Consider the following 25375-nt stretch of genomic DNA (forward strand, 5'->3'; position numbering starts at 1 on the left):
GACTCGGTGAGGCTGTCTGTTTGCCACCTGTTTCCGTGACTCCTCCTCTCTCTAGGCAGTCGGAGACCAGGAGGCGGGCTGGGGGCGGGCCGTCGCAGAGTCTCCGCCCCCACAATCTTCTCTAGGCGCGGGCCGCCGGCCGGTTCACAGGGGAGCAGGCTGAGCTGCCTTGGGGGAGAGGAGGGCGCGAGGCGTTGAGAGGCGTTGAGACAGGGGAAAGTGACGAGCTGCCCTTCATTGCCAGCTAGGGAGGAGCACACGGCCGCTGCCTTACCTGGCTGCCCACGATCACTCGTCCGCAGAAATGTCAGCCGCCGGCGCCCGGGGCCTGCTGGCCACCTACCACCGGGTCCTTGATAAAGTGGAGCTTCTGCTGCCTGAGAAACTGAGGCCGTTGTACAACCACCCGGCAGGTAATGAACCCAGAGTGGCTCCCACCGAGACCTTCCATCCCTGTCCCTTCCCTCCGTTTTGAGGCCCACTGACAACTCTGCTGCTGGAGGCATCACCCACAGCCCCAACCCCCTTCCCTCAAGTGAATCCGTGTACTTTCCCATGCTCCCTGCTTTTCATGTTTTCTTTTCCAGCATCTCTCATAAACTCGTTATTTTCAAGTCTGCGACCTTTGTCGCACCCCTTCCCTTAGGCACAACTCAGACCCTGACCGGGCCTCTGGGTTTGATCCTTCTCCATTTCTGCGGCCAAGAAAGGGTCTGGGCCACCAGGAAACCTCATTCTCTCCTCTTTCCCTCCATGAGTAGTGGTATATTGACCCACGCGGAGAAGAGCTGTCTTTCCGCCCTGGAGGGTTTGGAGTAAAGGTCATACTTCCTTCAGCTCCAGCTGACAGGCCTGCAGACGTGTTAACCGGTTTCTGAGTCAGTGTCATTCCTTGCCCCATAGGTCTAGTTTGTTTAAGTCTATCCTTATTTATGAAATTACTACTGAACAAGCTCTCCCTGGACCTTTTTGTGTGAACAGACCTGGTTTTAAATTCTGCTCTGCTGCTTACTATCGATGTGACCTTGGGCGAAATCCTAGATCTTAGTTTCTGTAAAATGTGATCGATGTGAGAGTTAAAGATAACGTATGTGTTTGATTCTTCATAAATGCTCAGTAAATGTTAGCTCTCTCTTTAACCTATTGGAAAACAATGTTCTTGTGGTTGAAAAAAATAATTCTTTAAGAAACTGGAAGATCCCAATTCTTCCAACTCTGTCTCCCCACATATCTGGCTATGAAGAAGCTCTTGGGAGTGTGAGATGGTTACTAAATCTAATTTCCAGTTTGATAATGGGGTGAACTGTGTCTTGGAATTATACTTTAGTATAATATTACTTGTTGCAGTAGTTTACCCCTTATAAAATTGATCTTTAAAGAGAGGTTTTTATTGATGAAGAGGCTTATTTAGTTTATTTGCCTTTTGGTTCTTTTAACACGCAATTTTTGGAATTGTGCTGTGTTTTGTGGCAGAGATTTTCAGGAGGGAGAATTGGGCAATGCTTCTGTAATAATCTGGGCTTCAGACTCAACTGAATTCTGTGTAGTCAACCCTGACCCTCTTAAGCTCTGTGTTTGGGTTGTAGGATAAAGACAGGATAGAGGAGGAGCAACTTTAAACTACTTTAAAACAGAATTGGAGGGTAGTTTTATAGTGATATTTTGCAAGACCTTGGCTTTAACCACGTATAATCATTCTTTATAATACTTTATTCGACTTTTATAATGAAAAGGAATTATCTTTCATTTGAGATTTGTTAGTAGATTGTGCATTTTATCTGGATACTCTTGGACTAGTTCAGTTATTGTAACCCTTTTTTTCAGAGTAATGGAAGGAGCATAGGCTTTGAAGCCATACTGACCTGGATTTGAATCTTGGCTGTGTGACCTTGACCCCAAACTTTAGTTCTAATCTATGAAATGGGGATAATAATTATCACCATTTAAGGATTGCTATGAAAGTTAAGTGATGTATTGTCTGTAAAACATGTAGCAGTGTTTGCACGTAGACTCTCAACAAATGTTGGTGTTAGTTCCCTCTTATTAAGCTTTTCACCAATACGCAGAGTAAGAATACCTATCCTCTTATTAAGCTTTTCACCAATATGCAGAGTAAGAATACCTATCACTGCAAAATGATTTGTGATTAAAATGTTGTAGGGTAGGCACACCAATTGTAGAAATGAAGAAACATGAAAAATATAACTGTTGATTGATTCATAAGTATTCAATAAAATCTGAGGAAATACTGATTATTGTTCCAAGAGTCATCAGAGTGAATATTCAAGGATTTTGCGTACTATTTTGCATAATAGTATGTTATTGAATCATTATATTAAACATTAGAGTAGATTCACATACTGGAGGTTTTTACGGTAATATGCAAGGCTAAATTTTTGAGATTTCATTGTATCATTGACAAGTACGTTGAGACAGGTTACAAGAATATGTTTTTATATAAATATATATTAGAGTAGAATATTGCATTATATATAGAGTTAGACCTGTGGCCTTCATCATCCATTTATCTACATATTGTCTCTGGCACAGAATGATCTACTTCTGTAGAGTAACAATAGTGTTCTGTATACATAGAGAATCCTAAAGAGGCTACCAGAAAACTACTAGAGCTAATCAATGAATTCGGTAAAGTAACAGGATACAAAATGAATGCACAGAAATCTCTTGCATTCCTGTACACTAATGATGAAAAATCTGAAAGAGAAATTAAAGAAACACTCCCATTTACCATTGCAACAAAAAGAATAAAATTCCTAGGTATAAACCTACGGAAGGAGACAAAAGACCTGTATGCAGAAAACTGTAAGACACTGATGAAAGAAATTAAGTATGATACAAACTGATGGAGATAAACCATGTTCTTGGATTGGAAGAATCAACATTGTGAAAATGACTATACTACCCAAAGCAGTCTACAGATTCAGTGCAATCCTTATAAAACTACCAATGGCATTTTTCACAGAACTAGAACAAAAAATTTCACAGTTTGTATGGAAACACAAAAGACCCTGAATAGCCAAAGCAATCTTGAGAAAGAAAAACGGAGCTGGAGGAATCAAGCTCCCTGACATCAGACTGTACTACAAAGCTACAGTAATCAAGACAGTATGGTACTGGCACAAAAACAGAAATATAGATCAATGGAACAGGATAGAAAGCCCAGAGATAAACCCACGCACATATGGTCACCTTATCTTTGATAAAGGAAGCAAGAATTGTATAAATTCTCCATTGTATAAATGGAGAAAAGACAGCCTCTTCAATAAGTGGTGCTGGGAAAACTGGGTAGCTACATGTAAAAGAATGAAATTAGAACACTCCCTTATGCCATGCACAAAAATAAACTCAAAATGGATTAAAGACCTAAATGTAAGGCCAGACACTACAAAATTCTTAGAGGAAAACATAGGCAGAACACTCTATGACATAAATCAGAGCTTGCTTCGGCAGCACATATACTAATATTGGAATGATACAGAGAAGATTAGCATGGCCCCTGTGCAAGGATGACATGCAAATTTGTGAAGCGTTCCATATTTTTAAAGAAATTATACTCCAATAAAGATGTTTTAAAAAATAATAATAAATAAATCACAGCACGATCCTTTATGACCCACCTCCTAGAGAAATGGAAATAAAAACAAAAATAAACAAATGGGACCTAATGAAACTTAAAAGCTTTTGCGTGGCAAAGGAGGCCATAAACAAAACGAAAAGACAGGCTCAGAATGGGAGAAAATATTTGCAAATGAAGCAACTGACCAAGGATTAATCTCTAAACTATACAAGCAGCTCATGCAGCTCAATATCAAAAAAACAAACAACCCAATCAAAAAATGGGCAGAAGACCTAAATAGACATTTCTCCAAAGAAGATATACAGATTGCCAACAAACACATGAAAGGACGCTCAACATCACTAATCATTAGAGGAATGCAAATCAAAACTACAATGAGATATCACTTCACACCGGTCAGAATGGCCATCATCAAAAAATCTACAAACAGTAGGGCTTCCCTGGTGGCGCAGTGGTTGAGATTCCACCTGCCGATGCAGGGGACACGGGTTCATGCCTCGGTCCGGGAAGATCCCACATGCCGCAGAGCGGCTAGGCCCGTGAGCCATGGCCGCTGAGCCTGCGCATCCGGAGCCTGTGCTCCGCAACGGCAGAGGTCATAGCAGTGAGAGGCCCGCTTACCGCAAAAAAAAAAAAAAAAAAAATTGGTCCTGACGAACCTAGGGGCAGGACAGGAATAAAGACGCAGATGTGAGGACACGGGGAGGGGGAAGGGTAAGCTGGGATGAAGTGAGAGAGTAACATTGACATATATACACTACCAAATGTAAAATAGATAGCTAGTGGGAAGCAGCAGCGTAGCACAGCGAGATCAGCTCGGTGCTTTGTGACCACCTATAGGAGTGGGATAGGGAGGGTGGGAGGGAGACGCGAGAGGGAGGGGATATGGGGATATATGTATATGTATAGCTGATTCACTTTGTTATACAGCAGAAGCTAACATAACATTGTAAAGCAATTATACTCCAATAAAGATGTTTAAAAAAAAAGAAAAAGAATAGAGTTCTAACCAAATGTGTGTCCTAGTAAGTTCAGTTCTCATAAGATACGTCACTCCCCCCACCATCTCCTGACTATAAAAGTATTTGACTCGACACTAACCAGCTGCATAACTACCCTCTAGATATTTGTTCAAAGAAATAACCTTGAAGTCATGCTGCCCAGTGTTTACTTAAAAGCTTAGTTGGGGAAAAAAATTATTAGTGGAATGTCATTCCTTTGTATGTATGAGCTCCAAAATGGGGTGAATCATCCCAAAGCGTGCACAAAATGAAACATTGGAATGTAGGAAGAAAACAAGAGGACTTCTATTAATACTTACTATTACTTTATCTTTTTAAAGTTTACAATATAAAAATAAATTAGTACACATATATATATGTATGTATAAATAGTCCCTTTATTACGATGGTTAGACTTAAGATTTTTCAACTTTACAAGATGGTTCAAAAGCAATACAAATTCAGTAGAGACTGTACTTTTTTTTTTTTTTCTTTTTTTTTGCGGTACGCGGGCCTCTCACTGTTGTGGCCTCTCCCGTTGCGGAGCACAGGCTCCGGACGCACAGGCTTAGCGGCCATGGCTCACGGGCCCAGCCGCTCCGCGGCACGTGGGATCTTCCCGGACGGGGCACAAACCCGTTTCCCCTGCATCGGCAGGCAGACTCGCAACCACTGCGCCACCAGGGAAGCCCAGATACTGTACTTTGAATTTTGATCTTTTCCTGGGCTAGTGATATGTGGTACAGTCCTCTCATGTTGCTGGGCGGCAGCAACGAGGCACAACTCACAGTCAATCATGCGGTAAACAATCAGTACGTACATTCTGCACCCCTATAGCCATTCTGTTTTTCAGTACAGTATTCAATAAATTACATGGGATATCCAACAATTTATTATAAAGTAGGCTTTGTGTTAGATGATTTTGCCCAACTGTAAGCTATAAGTGTCCTGAGCATGTTAAAGGTAGGCTAGGTTAAGCTATGATACTTCAGTAAGTTAGGTGTATTCAATAAATTTTCAATTTATGGGGCTTCCCTGGTGGCGCAGTGGTTGAGAGTCCGCCTGCTGATGTAGGGGACACGGGTTCGTGCCCCGGTCCGGGAGGGTCCCACATGCCGCGGAGCGGCTGGGCCTGTGAGCCGTGGCCGCTGAGCCTGCGGATCCAGAGCCTGTGCTCCGCAACGGGAGAGGCCACAACAGTGAGAGGCCCAAAAAAATTTCAATTTATGATATTTTCAACCTTCAATGGATTTATTGGGATGTAACCCCATCATAAATCAAGGAACATCTGTACACAACTAAATTCTATGGAGTCTATATGTATTAATTTATATATATGTATATATATGCACTGTATATAGGGGATGTATGCTCAAAAAAAATTTTTTTTAACTGATGGGGCAATGTGTTCAAAAGAAGTTAGGAGACCTCAGCCCTAAAGAGTCCAGAGAGTCTCTAAAGAGTTATATCTCGGGAATTCCCTGGAGGTCCAGTAGTTAGGACTTGGTGCTTTCACTGCCATGGCCCGGGTTCAATCCCTGGTTGGGGAACTAAGATCCCACAAGCCGCGTGGTGTAGCAAAAAAAAAAAAAAAAAGAGTGAGATATCTCAATAGAACTGGGGAAAAAAACAGAATTAAATAAGAAATAAATAATAAAAATAAATAAATAAAAACTATCCTTCAATTAAGTCAGCCCAGAAAACAGCTATCTGAGCCATATAATTTTTGCTTACCATAGCTTTGCTTATATTGAATTACATTTTGGCTTAAGTGGAAGAACTGTTGAAAAAATACTTCTATGAAACATGTTGCAGTGTTTAGTTTGTTGTTGCTGAGAATATTCTCTACTTTGCATGGCGTTCTCTCTGGGAAGGCTTATGGGAAAAGTTACTTTAAGATCTTCATAACAGGGATATTTTCATTTTTCCTAGGTAAGAGAATTGGTTTTTCCTTTTTATCTTACAGACCTAGAGAATATTTTTTAAAATAAAAACATACTAAATGAACCATTATTAACAGTGTTCATAAGGGAATATCTTTATCAAAAAAATTCAAAATTAAATGCTCAGGGAATTGATGTTATACTAGATAGTTTAATACAACTTAGTTCAGAGAATATTTTGTTTTATTTTATGTAAATAAAGCCAAATGGGGATCAAATAAATAACCAGTGTAGAAACCCACACAGTTATGTATTAACATGGTTATTTAGCGTCTCTGTTAGAACATTTTCTTCCTACAGAGATTATCTGAAGAATTTTAATGCCAGTCTAGGATAGACATCTAGATATCTATATCATATTAAATATATCTGTATTATATACCATGTATAATACATTTCTCTATATAAATATATTCTTAAACATATTGTTAATGTATATTATGTTTAAATATATACACTAAATATGTAAATATACATATATTATTTTTTACAGTTATAACCTCTGTTACCTTAAAATTAAGGAATGAGAACCAAAATGGAAAGTTGGGATTTCAAATACAATTGTAAGATATTGATGAAAAATAGAAGATCTTTAAACTAGTTAGCTCCAAGAAAGTTGAATTATTTAATATTTTTTGAGGGCTTGCTGTATATTAGATACTGTTTTAGCATTTGAGATATTTTAATGAATAAAATTAAAATCCCTAGCCACAGAGATTTTGTATTCTCAGAAGAGATCATAAAAGTAATACAATCCTTGTTGTAGTTGTTAGTGTGACACTTAACATAACTTTTGCCCACTAACCTGATCTTAAACTAATTTTAAGAAGTTAAGACTGTTCATGCCTCATCTAATTTGATTCACTAGATGTACTAAAGGAGAAGCAAGCCCTAAGAGAAGCTATAAATCGTTTGTTATATACACTCTGCTATATATAAAATAGATAACCAACAAGGACCTACTGTATAGCACAGGGAACTATACTCAATATTTTGTAATAATCTATAAGCAAAAAGAATCTGAAAAAGAATATATATATATTCAGTTTTATATATATAAAACTGAATCATTTTGCTGTACACCTGAAACTGACACAAGATTGTAAATCAATTATACTTCAGTTTAAAAAAAATTATCTCTTATTTCCAAGTCATGTAATAATATTAATTTTGTCTATGAGAGAGTGTGAAATACATTTAAAGTGTGGTCTGGCATAGCAGAAAGAGGACTGGGATCAAAGAGGCCTGTATTCTGGTCCTTGCTGTATCTGGAACTATCTGAATATGAGACACATTACTTAACTTTTAAGTGCCTTTTCTTTTCATGTATAAAAGTAGAAGAATTTGGATTTTCTTTAAGTTTCTTTCTAGCTGTAATAGTCTACAATTTGGTATTTCTGCTAGGACCTTTCTTAGTTTCAGAGGCTTCAAGAAACTCAGATTTCATCAGGGAAGACTATATAATTATTGTTAGATTAGGTTTTAGGGATCTAAGTTTTTATCCTTGTTGTGCTATGTATTTTATGTAAGTAATTTTACCTCTCTGGGCCTCATTTACCTGATTTATAAAATGAATGCCTGAACTAGATGATTTCAACAGTCTTTCTAAATCTAGAAGTCATTGATTCTTTGTTACTGAAGAAATGTATAAATTTAAAATGTATCAACCCTAAAATGCATATTGGCTATCATAGCTAGTCACTTCACCTGTTATTTTTCTTTGGCATTTTCACCAAAGCCTGTTTAAAATCAACATTTTAAAAATCATTATACACCTATGACGTTCTGGGTGCTATTTGAGTGAGCTCTTTCCAGGGCTTTCCACGAGATATAAAGACTGCTTGGCTCTAAAATGGTAGCCCCGTCATGTTCTCGGTATGAAATCAGAACTAGCTTTAGCACAAATAAAAATGAGTAATCTTTGTCAATATCTGTGTGAATTTGTAAGTAGCTGGCTACATGATAGCAAACAGATGGACTTGCTTAATACAAGGAATGTTAGAGGAAAGTTGAGGGATGTTGAAAGCAGTAAACCGAAGAGAAATGGTATGAAAGGGATTCGGTGGAGTAGTGGACAACATTCAGTAAGAACTTTATTCTTAACATTGGGAGCACCTCAATTCAATATTTGTATATGTGTACGTTTGCATGTGTGTAAAAGTTACTTATTCTGTTCCAAGAAGGAAGTCTTTCCCTAGGAAGAGAATCATACGTACAATAAATGACATACTTTCTGGGTAGAATTTATAAAGTATTTCATTAGCAGTCATTCCTCTCAGGTAAGGAAATTAGGAAGTAAAATTATGTCATTGTTTTATTAATAGGTTCATCAAAGTTCAACAAGGCAACTAGATTTGTTAATTTGTTTGAAAATGTAGGTCTCTTATGTCTCTTACATATTTGGTTGTGATATTCCCTTGCAGAATTTTTCAAATTCTTCCATGAAAGTTTGAACTTTAGAAAACATCAGTTTCACTTTAAAAATCAGAAAAACATATAACAACACAAAAGAAAATGACCATTATATTATTATTCGTATTTTTTGTTATGCTTGAAAATAGTTCATAGTTTTACAGTCAATCCTTGTTGCTCATGTATTTTATGTATAGTAGTTTGTATCTGTTAATCCCATACTCCTAATTTGTCCCTCCCCGCCTTCCTCTCCCCTTTTGTAGCCATATGTTTGTTTTGCTGTATAATTCATAGTTTTAAATAGTCAACATTTGAGGCCTTTTCCAACCTCCAAGAGTGGACTTATAAGAAACAAGATGAAAATGTGTTAATTGTTAGTTAATTCTTTGTCTAAAGGAATGTATATTTATATCTGATGGGGACACATTTCCCTCATCTTGGACTTCAAATTAAATTTCTTAAGAGCTGCTTTTTATTCAATATATTTTCAGTAATTTAAAATTTATGCCTAATCAAGTTTTTTCATTCATCGTAATGAATGTTAACTAGATACTCTATTTATACTTATGCTTATCTTGATTTTAAGGTGTTATAATCACTTCAGGTATCATGATTATTTAATGACTTCATTTTTTTAATGCTCTCCAGTGAGAATAGCTATGTCATTGTAGAACATAAACTATTTTTCCCAGGTCTAGAAAGACAATGTGACATTATATTCTCACTGTTTATGTGATACCTGTTTCCAAATATGTTTTTGTCAAAACTTTTTGTTTTAGGTAAATAACAAGGACCTACTGTACAGCACAGGGAACTATGTTCCATATCTTGTAATAACCTGAAAATGGAAAAGAATTTGAAAAAGAATATAGTTATATATGTATAACTGAATCACTTTTCTGTACACCTGAAACTAACACATTGTAAATCAACTATACTTAAATAAACAAATGTTTTTAAACTTTACATTTTAAATGTCAAAATCAGTTGGGATGTTTCCTCATTACCATTTCCATTATTGACTGATTGCTGTTTTCAAGAAGATAGCCTCTCTTCCTGAATTCATACACGTCTATATTTATTTGACTTCTTTACTTTTAAGGTAGAAAATGATTAGCTAAGATAAAATGGAAGGGTGAACTAAAATAAGTTTTCTTTAAAATTTGTTGTTAACCTATTATATGATCATGGGTATTACTAGCTATTTTTTCCTTTTTTTAACAATGAAGAAAACACTGCTTGTTTGCACTTACAGATCTCCAACCCTAATTATTTGTGTCAGGTGTCAGCATCCTCTGATATTTCAGAAAAAATTAGAAATTTAGAATGTCTTATTAATATATATTTGCTACTGATGTTTTTAAATTCAGTGCTTACCAATTGTTAAACTAATTTAGGCTTTGTTTTATAGTTTAAAATTATGCACTAAATAAAATATTTAAACTTCTCTTTGGCCCATGTTCTGGCAAACATAATTTCATGTTCGAAGTTTTTGTTTGGTTCAGTTGTGTGGGAGAAGGGCGGTTTTTATTTTAATATTATCACCTAGCTCAGAGCAGTTGAGTAAATTAGTTACCAGGCAAACCTACTGAAAAGCTTGACGTTCATTAACCCTGAAGGGTCAACCATTTCAGCTCGTAAAGAAACCAGAACCTTAGAGGCATTGCTCAGGAAACAGTTTTTGGGGTGGCAGAAGAGGAAGCATGAGTTTTGAAATATGAAGAGAGGAGTCTGTTGGGGAATCCAAAGCCGGAGACGAAAACAATGTATTGGCTTACCCTTGAGAGATGAAGCCAAGCTTCATGCAGGGATAAAAAATAAACTTGGTAATTGATCCTGCATATGACCCTGCGGCTTTGTATATGATAAAGAAAAATAAACCAGGTGTGATGATAGGAATCTCAGAAACTCAAACTAAAATAACCAGAGTTTGAAAAGATTGACTTATAGGATTAGTGCATTATGGCATCAGACTCATGGGAAGAATTTTCAGGAGCCAAAAAGGGAAGTATCATGGTCTAAGAGTAGAGTAACTAATGAGTGAAAGTCTAGTACCAGTTCCCTGATGTAAAGGGAACCTGATGTCCCTGAAATCCCAGCCTTGAGGATGAAGCGGTGTCAAGGCAAATCTGGGTCAAACCTAAAATTTGAGTAGCGTTGATTAGCATCTCTCCTGGATATGGTTAATCCAATTCAATTCTGTTCAAAAATATTATTTGTCAAGAAAAACTAAGAAACAGGCTTTGACTTCTAGACCTTGCCTGATTAAAGTGACAGATGCGTAAATAGATCAGTTTAATTGTTAAGTGCAGAAAACTAGAAGAATAGACAGGCTGCTTTGGGAGTTCAGAGAAGGAGCATTTAATCTAACCTGGAGATGTTAAAGAAGGCTTCCTTGAGGAGATGAAACCTTCAATGAGTTTTTGAAGGATATTAGGAGTTAGCCAGATAAGGCCAAGTAAGGCCAAATAAGGGGACTAGTAGCTTGTGCTTAGGTCCTTTAAAGCCAGCACTGTGTTTTATTTACCAGTGCATCCCCAGTGCCTACAACACTGTAAAGCATGCAGTAATTATTATGGGTGAATGAATGAGTGGTCTTCTTTGCAGCAAATTAAACCTACAACTATGACTGGATCTTAACTTAGCTATGTGCTTTTACTTTTTTTTTAGCTCCATGCTTTTTCAATTTCATTATCTTTTGTTTTGTTCCTAAATAATAGGTTTGAGTCAATTCTATCTTTTAAATGTTATTTATGTGTATGTGAACAGAAACATTCCTTGATTATTAATGACAGTGAATGCTCACCCACTGGGGGGAAATTGGATAAATCCATCTTTACCTGCTGGTGCTATTTGAGAAATATTACTGGGAGTAGATGAAGAGAAATAAATGTGTTATATTTGGGTGATGATGCCATTTTAGATGTGATTTTTGTGATCCATAAAAACTATTTATTCTTAAAAAGTAAAGTGGAATATTAAGGCAGAAATAATACAACTAGATTTATAATTATATAATTAGAATATAAATTATAATTAGATTTTTTTAATTTCGAATTTGCTTAAAATCACTGTTGTCTTATGTGAAATTGATTAATTTTTGTGTTAAGAAATAAATGTCTTTTGTTGATCCAGTGTGTTGAGAGCATACATACCATATTAATTTGTATTGGATTTAGCTTTTAAATTACCATGGACAAAGTCTGTTTCTCTCCTGTCACTGTATCCCCTGGAAGGTTAAAAGAGACATATAATTTGGAAGAGTTACAAGTGGGCACAGTTATGTTATGTGGTTAAAGAGCACAAGTTTAAGAGTTAGAAGACTTAGGTTCTAGTTACAATTCTGGGCTTACTAGCCGCATGACTTGAGTAGGTTATGGAACTTCTCTGAGCCTTATTGGTAAAATGAAGGATTTAGATTAGATGATCTCTGGGTTTCCTTCCAGCTCTGAAACATCATGCTTCTCAAATTCTAGGTTATCTAAGAAACCATAGTCGTTTTCAATACTGTCAACATTTATTGAACATTTTGCACGAGGCAGATGAGTACCAGGATAACTAAAACAAGGACCCTGCTATTAAGGAGCTTACAAATCTAGGCTTTCCACTTTCTCATGTGCCCTTTAAAGTTAGGTTCATTAATTTTTTACTAGAATGTATAGAATTTTTATAAGAAGTTTTACTAGAATACGTGGTGACATGTCATTTATAATAATAAATATTAATAGAATTAGTGAATATATAAATATCTGGGACTTCCCTGGTGGCACAGTGGTTGAAAATCTGCCTGCCATGCAGGGTACCTGGGTTCGATCCCTGGTCAAGGAAGCTCCCACATGCCGCAGAGCAACTAAGCCCGTGCACCACAACTACTGAGCCTGTGCTCTAGAGCCGGCGCGCCTCAACTACTGAGCCCACAGCCGCAACTACTGAAGCCCACGTGCTCTAGGGCCCACGTGCCACAACTACCAAGCCCACGTGCTGCAACTACTAAAGCCCGCGCGCCTAGAGCCAGTGCTCAGCCACCGCAATGAGAAGCCCACGCACCACGATGAAGAGTAACCCTCCAGCTCGCTGCAACTAGAGAAAGCTTGCACGCAGCAATGAAGACCCACTGCAGCGAGAAACTAATAGAAAATATCTACTGTGGCTTGTATCACCAAAATTCCATAATTTGTCATTTCCTCAACTTGAAGATTATCCTAAAGTGAAATAACATTAAGTTCCATGTTCAAGGCAAAACGTTAGGAATGGTTTCCGAAACCATCTCCATTATACTTTAGCTAATTTTAATAGTTCACAAAAATACAAATAATTGACAAGGAGATCAAAGCAACTTGTATGAAAGATTGATAGTGTGGTGACTCTCTAAATTTTAACTTAAATACAAAGTATGCAGAAAGCATAGTAAAAATTATTAGAAATGGATTGATAAACCTTTGAGTTTTTGAAATGTGGTGATGGCTATTAAAAGACATATTGAAAATAGTTGGTTTATTGCTAAATTTTTCATTTTTTATTTTCAGGTCCCAAAACAATATTTTTCTGGGCTCCAATTATGAAATGGGTAAGTCTTGAATTTTTGCAGAAGCTACTGAAAAAGATATTCTTTAAAGGAGCTTATTAATTTGAAGTAACTTTTCTGAAGGATGTACTTTTAAATGTTCATGGTACGTCTTGAAGTAATTTTATACAAATACTCTCAGATGTATCAGGGTTTTTTTGGGGGGGGGGTTACCAAATTACTTTATTTGAAGGAATGGTACTAAGGAAAGGACTTGTAGATATTTTGATACAACTTACAGAAAAGGTAAGGTAACCCAAACATGCATGCACTGCCTTGGTGACCAGGGAAGTCACCCCTGTGGCTATGGGAAGCCAGCCTAAGGCTTAGCTCTCATTATCACTATATCCCAGAGTGTGCTTGTCAAAAAGATACTGAGCCATGCCAGATTCGGGGGCCCCCATCGTGCGCAAGTTGGTTACGTGGTCACCCAATTCTTTAATGGATTTCACCTGCTCATTCAGATAATGAGTCTCAATGAAGTCACACCAATGGGGGTCATTTTTCTCCGTGGCCAGTTGGTGCAGTTCCAGTAGTGACTGATTCACACTTTTTTCCAAGTGTAGCGCACATTCCATTGCATTCAGCCCATTCTCCCAGTCATCACGGTCTGGTTTCTTGATATCCTGAAGGAAGATTCGGCCACCCCGTTGGTTCTGCAGCTTCATCAGTTTCTCAACATGTTCCCTCTCCTCACAAGATTGGTGAAGAAAGTATTTGGCAAAGTTCTTCAAAGCCACATCATCGCGGTCAAAATAGTACATGGACAGGTAGACTTAGGAGGCGTAGAGCTCCAGGTTGATCTGGCGGTTGATGGCGGCCTCCGAGCCCCGGTGGTAGTTCTGGCGCACCTGTGAAGGGGACGCGGCCGTCATGGCGGGCGGCTGAGGTGAAACAGTGGCGGTGGCTGCGCGGCGCTGTAACGGCGGCGGGGACCTTGGGGCGGTCGGAGGGCGCCGTGAGGTGGTGGCGAGGGCTGGCTCTGAGCGGCCGGCCGGAGCGGGGGACGAGCGCCGGGTTCCGTACAAGCACTGTTGAAGCAAGAAACCGCGGCGACTCTCCGCGAGGACTGTGGCCAGATGTATCAGTTTTACTGCATAAAGCCTACTACCTACTTTAGTTTTTCTGAACTCATTAGATAGGTGAGAGCCCTTTGGGGAACGTATTGTTATCAAAAAGCTTATAATTATGGGCCCTAGGAACATGAAACTTCATTCTAAAATTTTGTGACTATGTAAAACTTTAAATTAATTAGAACACCCCCAAATTAACTTTTGTTATTAATTTAGTATGAGAACTTCAGATACTAACACTAAAATAGAGGCAAGGAAAGTTATTCTCAAAAAGTAGAAGAATTTATCCAAGGGTATATATATTAACATTTGGGAAATGATAGAATATGGGACTTCTGACTCCAAGACCAATGTTTTTACACTATGCCAGAGTTTCCATTCCTAAAGCTCTCATTTAGCTGAAAAGAAATAATTGCGATGGCTGTTAATAACAAATCATTGATTTTATGTTGGAAGGGCCAGTTTGGGCTTAATGCAGTGCTTCTCGAAGCGTCATCCCTGGACCTGCAGCATTGGCATCACCCAGGAATATGTTAGACATGCAGATTTTCAGGCCACATCACAGATTTACTAAATCTGAAACTATAGGGATGGAGCCCAGTAATTTGTGTTTTAATAAGCCCTCCAGGTGATTCTGAGGACTTCTAAAGTTTGAAAACTACTGGTCTGCAGGCTTTTTTTTTTTAACTGTAAAAATATACACATAAAATTATCATTTTAACCATTTTTTTCGTGTTGAGTACATTCACATCAGTGTGCAACCAATCTCTAGGACTCTTTTTATCTTGCAGAACTAAAACTCTGAACCCATTAAACAATAGCTCATTTCCCTCTTCCCCAGCCCCTGGAAACCACCATTCCACTTTCTATCTGTGAATTTGACTACTCTTGGTACCTTATATAAGTGAAATCATACAGTATTTGTCTTTTTCTGCCTGGCATATTTCACTTAGCATAATGTCCTGAAGGTTCATCTATGTCATAGTATGTGTCAAAATTTCCTTCCTTTTTAAGTCTGAATATTTCATTGAATGTGTATATCACATTTTGTTTATTCAGTCATCTGTTAATGGACACTTGGGTTGCTTCACCTTTTGGCTAGTGTGAATAATGCCGCTATGAGCAATGGTGTACAATATCTGTTCCAGACCTGCTTTCAGTTCTTTTGGGTATATACCTACGCATGGAATTGCTGAATCATATGGTAATTCAGTATATTTAATCTTTTGATGAACTGCTGTACTATATTCCACAGCAGGTGCACTATTTTACATTTCCACCAGCAATTCACGGGGGTTCCAATCAATTTCTCCATATCCCTGCCAACACTTGTTACTTTTGTTGTTGTTGTTTTATAATAGCCATTCTAATGGGTGTGAAGTGGTGTCTCATTGTGGTTTTGATGTACATTTACCTAATATGATTAGTTATGCTGAGCATCTTTTCATGTGCTTATTGACCATTTCTACATGTTCTCTGGAAAAGCATCTATTTAAACCCTTTGCCCAAGTTTTAATAAAGTTGTTTTTTGTTTGGGTTGTAGGCTATTTTAATTCTCTTAAATGTACTGTTTTAATTTGTTAGAACAACTTGGAAACTCAGCTGTAAATCTAAGTAGTTGAGAATGTTAGAACTGGAATTACCTGTCCCTCAATTTTATGGCCTTAGGCAAGTTCAGTCTCCGCCCTTTTGTCTCATCTATAAAGCAACAAGATTAGAGTAAATTAGTGGTTGGGAGCTATATTTTACAGAGAACTAGGGAGCAGTTCTCTTTTTAGATTTATAAGTTGAGAAAAGCTTCCATCAGTTTAAAAAAGAAGCTTCAATATATCATCTTTAATGATTCTTCTCATACTCTAAGCATTTAAAAGTGATATTAAAAAAAATACTAAGAAATGTAGATTACTATTTCCTTTCTCTTTGCTCCCTACCAACGCTTAAAATTATATATCTGCAAAGTGGAATTAATTGCTGAAATATTGTTTCTAGCACCATTATTTAAAAAGTGAGAACGATAAAATAAATAACTCATAAGGACCTACTGTATAGCAAAAGGAACTCTACTTAATACCCTGTAATGACCTATATGGGAAAAGAATCTAAAAAGAGTGGATATATGTATATGTATAACTGATTAACTTTGCTGTACAGCAGAAACTAATACAGCATTGTAATTCAACTATAGTCCAAAACAAGTTAATTTAGGGCTTCCCTCGTGGCGCAGTGGTTGAGAGTCCGCCTGCCGACGCAGGGGGCACGGGTTCGTGTCCCGGTCCGGGAAGATCCCACATGCCGCGGAGCAGCTGGGCCCGTGAGCCATGGCTGCTGAGCCTGTGCATCCGGAGCCTGTGCTCCGCAACGGGAGAGGCCACAACTGTGAGAGGCCCGCGTACAGAAAAAAAAAAACTTAATTAAAAAAAATAAATTAATAAAAAATAAGAATGACTTAATGTATTTCCAATAAATTGGGCGCACCCCGACCCCAAATTTACCACAGTTTAGAAGTTTATTGATTTTTACCAATAGCTTTTTTTTTTTTTTTTTTTTTTTGCGGTACGCGGGCCTCCCACTGCTGTGGCCTCTCCCGCGGCGGAGCCCAGGCTCCGGACGCGCAGGCTCAGCGGCCATGGCTCACCGGCCCAGCCGCTCCGCGGCATGTGGGATCTTCCCAGACCGGGTCACGAACCCACGTCCCCTGCATCGGCGGACTCTCAACCACTGCGCCACCAGGGAAGCCCGCCAATAGCTTTGATGTTTCTTTGATCTGGTCCATCAGTGTTTTGAAACATTGACAGTATTATATACTCATAAGTGCTTTCTCGACTGTCTCCTTTAAAAATATCTATTTTAAGTTCATGTTGACATCATACATAGTCTCCTGATGACAGCATAGCAATGGAAATTTCTGTGTTTTGTTCTCTGGTGGGGAAACTTTTTTTGATATTTAGTTTATGCTTTCCTTTCCCAGAGCATTTGATAATAATTAATCTATAGTAAACTATATGTGACACGTAGCAGTTGATGCTGCAAGCCACCTAAGTTGTACATTAAGAATTTTAGACTATACTTCTTTAGAGATTTAACTGTGGTCGAATCCTTCTTAGCCACTTCAGTTGAAGCCAAATAATTAATTATAAAGGTCAAAGTGGATAATTCTAAAAAGCAATACTACACACCCTTAAATATTTTATTTTAACTTAAAGATTATAAGTATATATTCATTTATCAATCATTTACTATAAGGCCAAAGCTTTGATTTGTGTATGGATCCACTGGTTTTGAGTTCCACATCATCTGTCTTGGATGAATTATACCGTAGTGCATCCTACATGATTTCAGTTTAGTTTTCTTTAAAGCAGAGCAAGTTCATAGACACTTTCATGATAACAGAAACCTGCTAGATTTTTATGTCTCCCCACCATCTTTTAAATTTTATTTTATTTTATTTATTTTTGGCTGCATTGGGTCTTTGTTGCTTCGCGAAGGCTTTCTCTAGTTGTCGCGAGCAAGGGCTGCTCTTCCTTACCCTGCGCGGGCTTCTCATTGCAATGGCTTCTCTTGTTGTGGAGCACAGGCTCTAGGTGCATGGACTTCAGTAGTTGTGGCACATGGGCTCAGTAATTGTGGCTCGCAGACTCCAGATGCGCAGGCTCAGTAGTTGTGGCTCACGGGCTTAGTTGCTCCATGGCATGTGGGATCTTCCTGCACCAGGGCTCGAACCCATGTGCTCTGCGTTGGCAGGCAGATTCTTAACCACTGCACCACCAAGGAAGCCCCTCACCCCCATCTTTTTATATCTGTCTTGTTCACACCAAATTTGACAGCAAGTTTAACTTGCCTTTATTCAATCTTTCCAAAACAGTCACTTTAGATTTCATAGAAATAACAACCCTCTTTCTGTGTTTCACCTGTTTACCTAGTTCATTAAATTAGGTAAATTACAGTAGCAAGTAAAACTGGTATAAACAGGTTTGAAGACAAACACAGTGACTTGATAAAAATATAACTCAACTGGTGAGAGCAAAAGTGCATGAGTGCAATACAGAATAAATAGCCTCTAGCCATGAGTATTCAGCCATGGGCATCGTTAGCTTGTTTACAGAAGGAATGGATATCATTGGCTAATCTGGGGAAACTATTATGTGAAGGTCAGTTGAGGGAGCTTTTTTCTTTTTGTTCATAGTCTGTTTGTGCAGACTGGGTTTTCTTTTTTTTTTTTTCTTTTTTTTTTTTTTGGCTGCTCTGTGCCGCACGTGGGATCTTAGTTCCCCGACCAGAGATCAAACCCAGGCCCCCTCCAGTGGAAGTGCAGAGTCCTAACCACTGGACCACCAGGGAATTCCCGACTGGGTTATAGTTAACTCTTGAACAGTATACCATTTTGTGTGGCTAATTTTTCTCTTTTCTGTTCTCCTTAGGAATAAGTCAAACTATATTTCAAGATTACCTCTGCAGATTTTTAATGTCTATCTACTTGCTTTTCCAGCTGGAACTACTTATATAGACTAATTTGCAGTTTAAAATCTTGAGAACTTTGTTATCCCTAAGCATTTTGGAATTGGAATATTCTATTATGGTATTTCATTTTTAGTCCTCCTCTAGAAGTGTCATATGACTTTTTTTTACTAAAGGAGAAAATATTGGAAGGAAGGGAGGAAGAAAGGAAGGAAAAAATGTTTTACACTATCTGATGAGTATTTACTCCACCCAGTGGAGATAACCAGGTGCCAGAAAGAATCACACATTTGAAAACTAGTTTTTAATTGATGGAAACACAGAGAACTAACTTGAATCTACTAGATGCCAAACTCTCTGTATTGGGTTATTTAATACATTATCTAATATTTAATCTTCACCAGAAAAAAGGTGTAAAGGTACTGAGGTTCAAAGAACTAGAACTGTTGTAAGTGACAGAGTCAAGATTTGAACCCTCAGTTCTAATTTGACTTCAAAGCCTAGGCTCTTAAACACTTACAGGACCCCCTTTAAAAGTCACTGTGGCTCTTTCTGTAATTGGTACTTTCTCCCCATGTTAGGGAGTATTTTACATAATCTTGTGATATACTCCACACACTCTCTGACTCTACAGTTCTATTATTTGAATAAAGTTCATAACAAAGAAGAATAGGAACACAGACCTTCTGCCCCTGAGACTAGAAGTACAGGAAAAGGTACAGAGACTAATATTCCCTTATCTCTGCTTCTCTAAAGATGTAAGCTACTATTTGTTGTTGATAATAATAATATTTTCCAGGCACTATGGTAAATATTTTTGAAGCATATTATCTCATTTAATCATATATCTCTTTTGCAAGGGTAGCTATTCATATTCTCATTTTATACATGAGGAATTTAAGACAATGTGTTATGTAACTTGACCAAAGTCACCCAGCTAGTAAATGGCAGAGATTAGATTCACAGTAAGATTTTATAAGGTAATTTACATGAGGTTAGAGTGGTATAGAAGTAGAAAGCGTTTTTTTTGTTTGTTTGTTTGTTTTGGCTGCATCGGTCTTAGTTGCGACACTCGGGATCTTCATTGAGGCATGCGGGATCTTTCATTGCGGCACAGGCTCTTCATTGCGCCGTCGCGGTGCGCAGGCTTCTCTCTAGTTGTGGTGTGCAGGCTCCAGGGTGCATGGGCTCAGTACTTGTGGCACACAGTCTCTCTAGTAGAGGTGCGCAGGCTCAGTAATTATGGTGCGCGGGCTTAGTTGCCCTGTGGCATGTGGGATCTTAGTTCTCCAACCAGGGATCGAAGCCAGGTCCCCTGCATTGGAAGGCGGATTCTTTACCACTGGACCACCAGGGAAATCCCCTAGAAAGGGATTTTTTTTTTTTTTTTTTTTTTTTTTTTTAAGAAATGCGGGAAAGGAAACTAATATAGTATTATAAATCAACTATAATTTAATTTAAAAAGAAGAAGACTAAAGAGGCATAACATCCAAATGCAATGTATTATCCTGACCTAACTACTCTGGACAAGAAAAATAATGTTTTAAAAGACATCTGGGGGCAGTTGTCAAAATTTAACTATGCACTGTGTATTAGACAACAGTGTCTTATCCATGTTAAATTTTGTGATTAGATTGTGGGTATATAAGAGAATGGGAAGATAGTCTTGTTCTTAGCAAATGTACACTAAAATACTAGGGAGTCAAAGGGCATGATGTCTACAACTTCTTTGTAAATGGGTCAGAAAAAAATATATGTACATATAAAGAGAGAGGATAATAAAGCAAATATTTCAAAAAAATAGAGAGAGAAAGAAACGTGGGAGAGGGGCCTCAAGACCTCTGTGGGAGAGCACAATTACTAACATGTCCCAGAAAAATAAAATGTATACTCTGAGCATAAACAAAATCATGGCTGCTACCTTCCTCCAAAAGACAATGCTAGAATATAGCATATAGTCATCATAGATCTGTTACAGTGTAGTAATACGTGGACTGAGTAGAATAATGCTAGAAATCAGTCCCTTTCTTCCCCTCTACAATGGCAGTATTCCACCCTGCCAAAGTGGAACAGATATGCAACGGAGAAAATGTACATTGGGACCTGGAAGAAGAATGTAAGAGTGATGATTAGGAACCATTTGGGAAGAAAATCACAGGACTATGGGTGAAAATTAACAAGAAAAGTAGTATTGGTCATGATTTACCTCTACTTATACTTCAGTATTTAACTATTTGCCCCTTTTTTAAGCCAGAATCATTGCTTCCTTGATCTACTGACTTTATTAAATCAAAACCATTTGGATTTGGTTTAAATTTGTAAAAATTCACAAGTATGCATATGTTCTATTTAGGAGAAAAAAACCCTGTGATGATTTATATTTTTCATGTAAGAGCATCTTTTAGAAACTCAAAAAAACCTGAAAATGAATTTCTTAGAACCATATTTTCTAATGACATATTTAGGATTTGATTTTAAAATTGGAGAAAGGGAGGAGGAGAGGTGATATAAATATGGCAGAATGTCAATAATTGTTGACTGGGTGATGGGTATGTAGGGGTTCTTTGTACTAGTCTCTCTTATTTTACATAGGTGTGAATTTTTCATCAATAAAAATCATTCTGTTATGTATTCTAATCTCTGCAATAGAGTAGCATAACTAATATTCTAGTGACGACTCATTACTAAACTTTCTCAGTGTTGCTGATGGTAGGGTATGATTCTATAAAAAACAGTGTTAAAAACATACCAGAGAAGAAATGACCAGGTATACTTTGACATTAAAGAAAAATTATCTAGCCAACAAACTAAAATTATAGCAGAGTTTTTCTGATACTTCCACTTTTAAAAAAGAATAACGTTGCAAAAAACATGAAAGGAGGAATTTATACAAATAGCTGTCAGGCATCTTCCACACCAGTGGTTCCCAACATGCATAAAGAATATATAAATTCTTATGTGAAAGAAGTATCATTTATAGAACAAAAATACAAATATACTTATAGAAAAAATATATACACACACTACTGATTTTCAAATATATGAAGCTGTTTAATGTGATTAACAAAATACAACTTAATTCAAAAAGCATTTCTGAATTCATTGTAACTTTTTGTCATGATACATTTTTTCTTAATGCATGGATACTAAAATCATAGCTACAGTCTGAAAATCTCTGAAATAGTTTGTGTTTTAGTTAGAATTGAGAACCATTACTACATACTCATGATGCTTTTTTTTCTTTCTTATGTGTTAATGTGTATTTCCAGGGGTTGGTGTGTGCTGGATTGGCTGACATGGCCAGACCTGCAGAAAAACTCAGCACAGCCCAATCTGCTGTTTTGATGGCTACAGGTAAATTAAATGAATATCTTCCATACCGGGCATTCAATAATTTTGTTTTATATCAATGTACTTAACTGTTTCATGTTTGAAATACATATACACACACTCACACAGAAAGAAATTAGCAGTGTTATCTCTAGGAAGTTATTAGACTATAGCCAAAGAAGGCAGAGGAGGGTTATAAAAATTTCCCTTTGATGTAAGAACTGAGTGTTTTGTGAAATGCTGAATTATAGCAACTTCATTAAAGTCTCAAATTATAGCATTTCTTTGTCCTACTTTGTGTTGTCATAGTCTTATTTATAATTATTTTACTCTAATATTAAATGTTCAAATGAGATTGCAGCAGTACCTGTGCTTTTTTAAAAAAAAATTTTATTTCAACAGGGTTTATTTGGTCAAGATACTCACTTGTAATTATTCCCAAAAACTGGAGTCTGTTTGCTGTTAATTTCTTTGTCGGGACAGCCGGAGCCTCTCAGCTCTTTCGTATTTGGAGGTAAGCTTACCACAGATGTAAAAAAAAAAATCTGCCTCAGAAGCCATCCGGCTGGCAATACTTTTTTTTTTTAAGATTCATATATAATGCTAAGACAGGATGTGCCTGAAGCAGACATTAAACATTTCTAGAAAGCCTAGGGGTTTGAGTTAAAAGTGTTAGGCAGTATATTACCTAGGTTTTAAATCTGTGTGTTACCTAGATGTACAGCCCTTTGATAGAGTCTCTTTTATTAAGATAAGATAACATATATAATTTAGGATATATTAGGTAATTTTCTGCATGAACTTTTTATCACTTACTTTCAATCAAATATAATAAAGTGAGACTTAAATGTATAGTTATATAGTATTGGAAATGATGTTTAAAGTGAGGCTGCTAGTTTCATTGGAAAGTATGTATTCCGTGAGCATTAGAAATTTTTAAAATTCAGTGATTAATATTATTTGTCAGTGACTGGTTAACACTCTGCAGTGAGCTTAGATGAAGGCTCTGGCTTGATTTGAACCATAGAACCTTCCTAAATTACAAAACAATGTTATGAATAACAACTTTCTTTAACTAAAAAAATTGAATGATTTCAGTAAAGAAATAGAAAACATTGACCTATATAATTTACTTCCTTTCAGAAGGCATTCTATTCTGCAGAGTATAGTACATTTTAATTTCATTCATCTGTACCATCCCTAGCTTTACTAGTAGCTTAATTCTGTAATCTTTTTATAATATTCTAGCACATAACGCACAGATGAATAAATAAACTCACTCATTCTACACAATGCCTGACAACCATTTTTAGGGCTTACTTATATCAATATAAGCTTCAATTAGTACAGAGATTTTATTCACAGAGTACTTTTCTCATGCACCATCTCATTTTGACCTTATATTAACTCATGATAGTAGAACTATGAGAACACTAAGTGTCACATTCAGAAATATTATTTCTAATATCAGAAATTCAGGTTTAGTTTGACAAAAGGATTTTTGGCCTTTCGGTTACAATAGCAGATTAGATTTAGTTAGAAATATAAATGTTGGACTCTCTGGAGGACTTAGGAAAATACTGTTGAATGTTTGAAATCAGGACCTTTTGAGAAATCTAGGAGGTATGGTAGGCTTCATGGAATAAGTTCCCTCTTGTGCTTATTCAGTTTTCCGCTTTATTTTCAGCTGAGAAGAACAGTAAATGAAGCCCAGGGTGATGTAAAAGGGAAAGACTCTGTAGCTTTGTGGTTAATTCTTCTTTGAATTAATGATAATTGAAGAAATTGTCCTTAGTTTCAATAAACTTTAAGTGTTACAACCTCCTAACCCAGTAGCCTGCCTGCATCACAGAATTATATTTTATTTTTAGTGATTAGACAGGCCCATTCCCAATTGATTTTATTCTCAGGAAAGATGCTTTGTGAGTATAAAATTAAAAGTTCTAGATGACCATGTTTTGGTAAACTTTATACATATATTCACGTTTGTCATACTCTTGTATAGTTCCAGAATGAAAATATTCTTACATTAAAATAATATTTTTGTACAGGGAACTGTATGTCAGTTAAGACGTTTTGACAGTTGGAAACCAGATTCAAAAAAGTCCTTGGATTACTCTCCCATCTGCCTGTTTCTCTATAAGCCTCTGGGAAGATTGTATTTACAACTGTATAGCCTCTTGACTAGAGAGAAAGAAGAGATGGAATATGCTCCCACTCCCTTCTTATTATAAATGTATCTATTGTGATTCATGATTTTTTTCTTTCTGTTTTCTTTATAGATATAACCAAGGACTAAAAGCTAAAGCAAACAAATAAGAGTTCTTGATCACCCTAACAACCTGGATGTGGACATAACCGCTGGGACCTAGTTTGATTTATTATTCAGTTGTCAATGAGGTGATGCTAACTGTGCTAACATTTGTAAGGCATAAATTCTAACTGTAATTGGGAGATAGTACTTGATTCAACAGAAAAATAAAGCAAACTTTTAATAATATTGTCTCTTTACGTATTACTTAAGGAATTTATCTATGGATATTAGTAACATTTTTTTTACTATTTGTCCATAATAAATCATACTGCTCTTACATACCACTGGCCTCCTTCTGTTCTAGTCAACCAAAGTATGTACGTCTAAGAGCACACATATTCCAGTGAGTCAAAAGATAGTCGGAAAGTTAAATAATCTGTGTACAGTGAAGGATGATGAAGTAGCTAAAAGTGAAAGGAAATAGAGCTAAAGAGAGCGAGAAATGGGTTGTGGAATGGCCAGCAACATGACACCTCAAACTGTTTTAAAATATTTTAACTTGAAGAATCTTGGAAGAATATTATTTTTGGTATATTGTATGAAAGTCTTTTACTGCTACAGAGTAACGAAGGATTTGTAAATTTTTGAAATATATTCAATAAGTGATGTGATGTGGCAGAAAAGCTCTAGAGTCAGACAGACCTGAATTTGAATCCCAGCTGTGTGACTTATAATCTCTGACTTT

The 25375-nt window shown here is 37.0% G+C and overlaps 2 protein-coding genes and 1 non-coding gene across 3 annotated transcripts; 2 read left to right on the plus strand and 1 right to left on the minus strand.

Moving 5' to 3' along the window:
- Positions 1-24972, plus strand: MPC2 (mitochondrial pyruvate carrier 2). Its single transcript, XM_033428032.2, has 5 exons — positions 1-413; positions 13481-13521; positions 22316-22400; positions 22779-22890; positions 24659-24972. The coding sequence occupies exons 1-5, from the start codon at positions 305-307 to the stop codon at positions 24693-24695; spliced, it is 384 nt and encodes a 127-aa protein (XP_033283923.1). The 5' UTR covers positions 1-304; the 3' UTR covers positions 24696-24972.
- On the plus strand, positions 3456-3562 carry LOC117201327 (U6 spliceosomal RNA). Its single transcript, XR_004483332.1, has one exon. It is a non-coding gene; the product is annotated as a U6 spliceosomal RNA (small nuclear RNA).
- On the minus strand, positions 13687-14575 carry LOC105747988 (ferritin heavy chain-like). Its single transcript, XM_049716138.1, is given in 1 exon segment — positions 13687-14575. A coding segment is annotated over 1 exon segment (549 nt). The 5' UTR covers positions 14394-14575; the 3' UTR covers positions 13687-13844.
- Positions 24973-25375: the final 403 nt, after the last annotated feature.

The sequence above is a fragment of the Orcinus orca genome, chromosome 1, assembly GCF_937001465.1.
Source record: "Orcinus orca chromosome 1, mOrcOrc1.1, whole genome shotgun sequence".
Classification (NCBI taxonomy): domain Eukaryota; kingdom Metazoa; phylum Chordata; class Mammalia; order Artiodactyla; family Delphinidae; genus Orcinus; species Orcinus orca.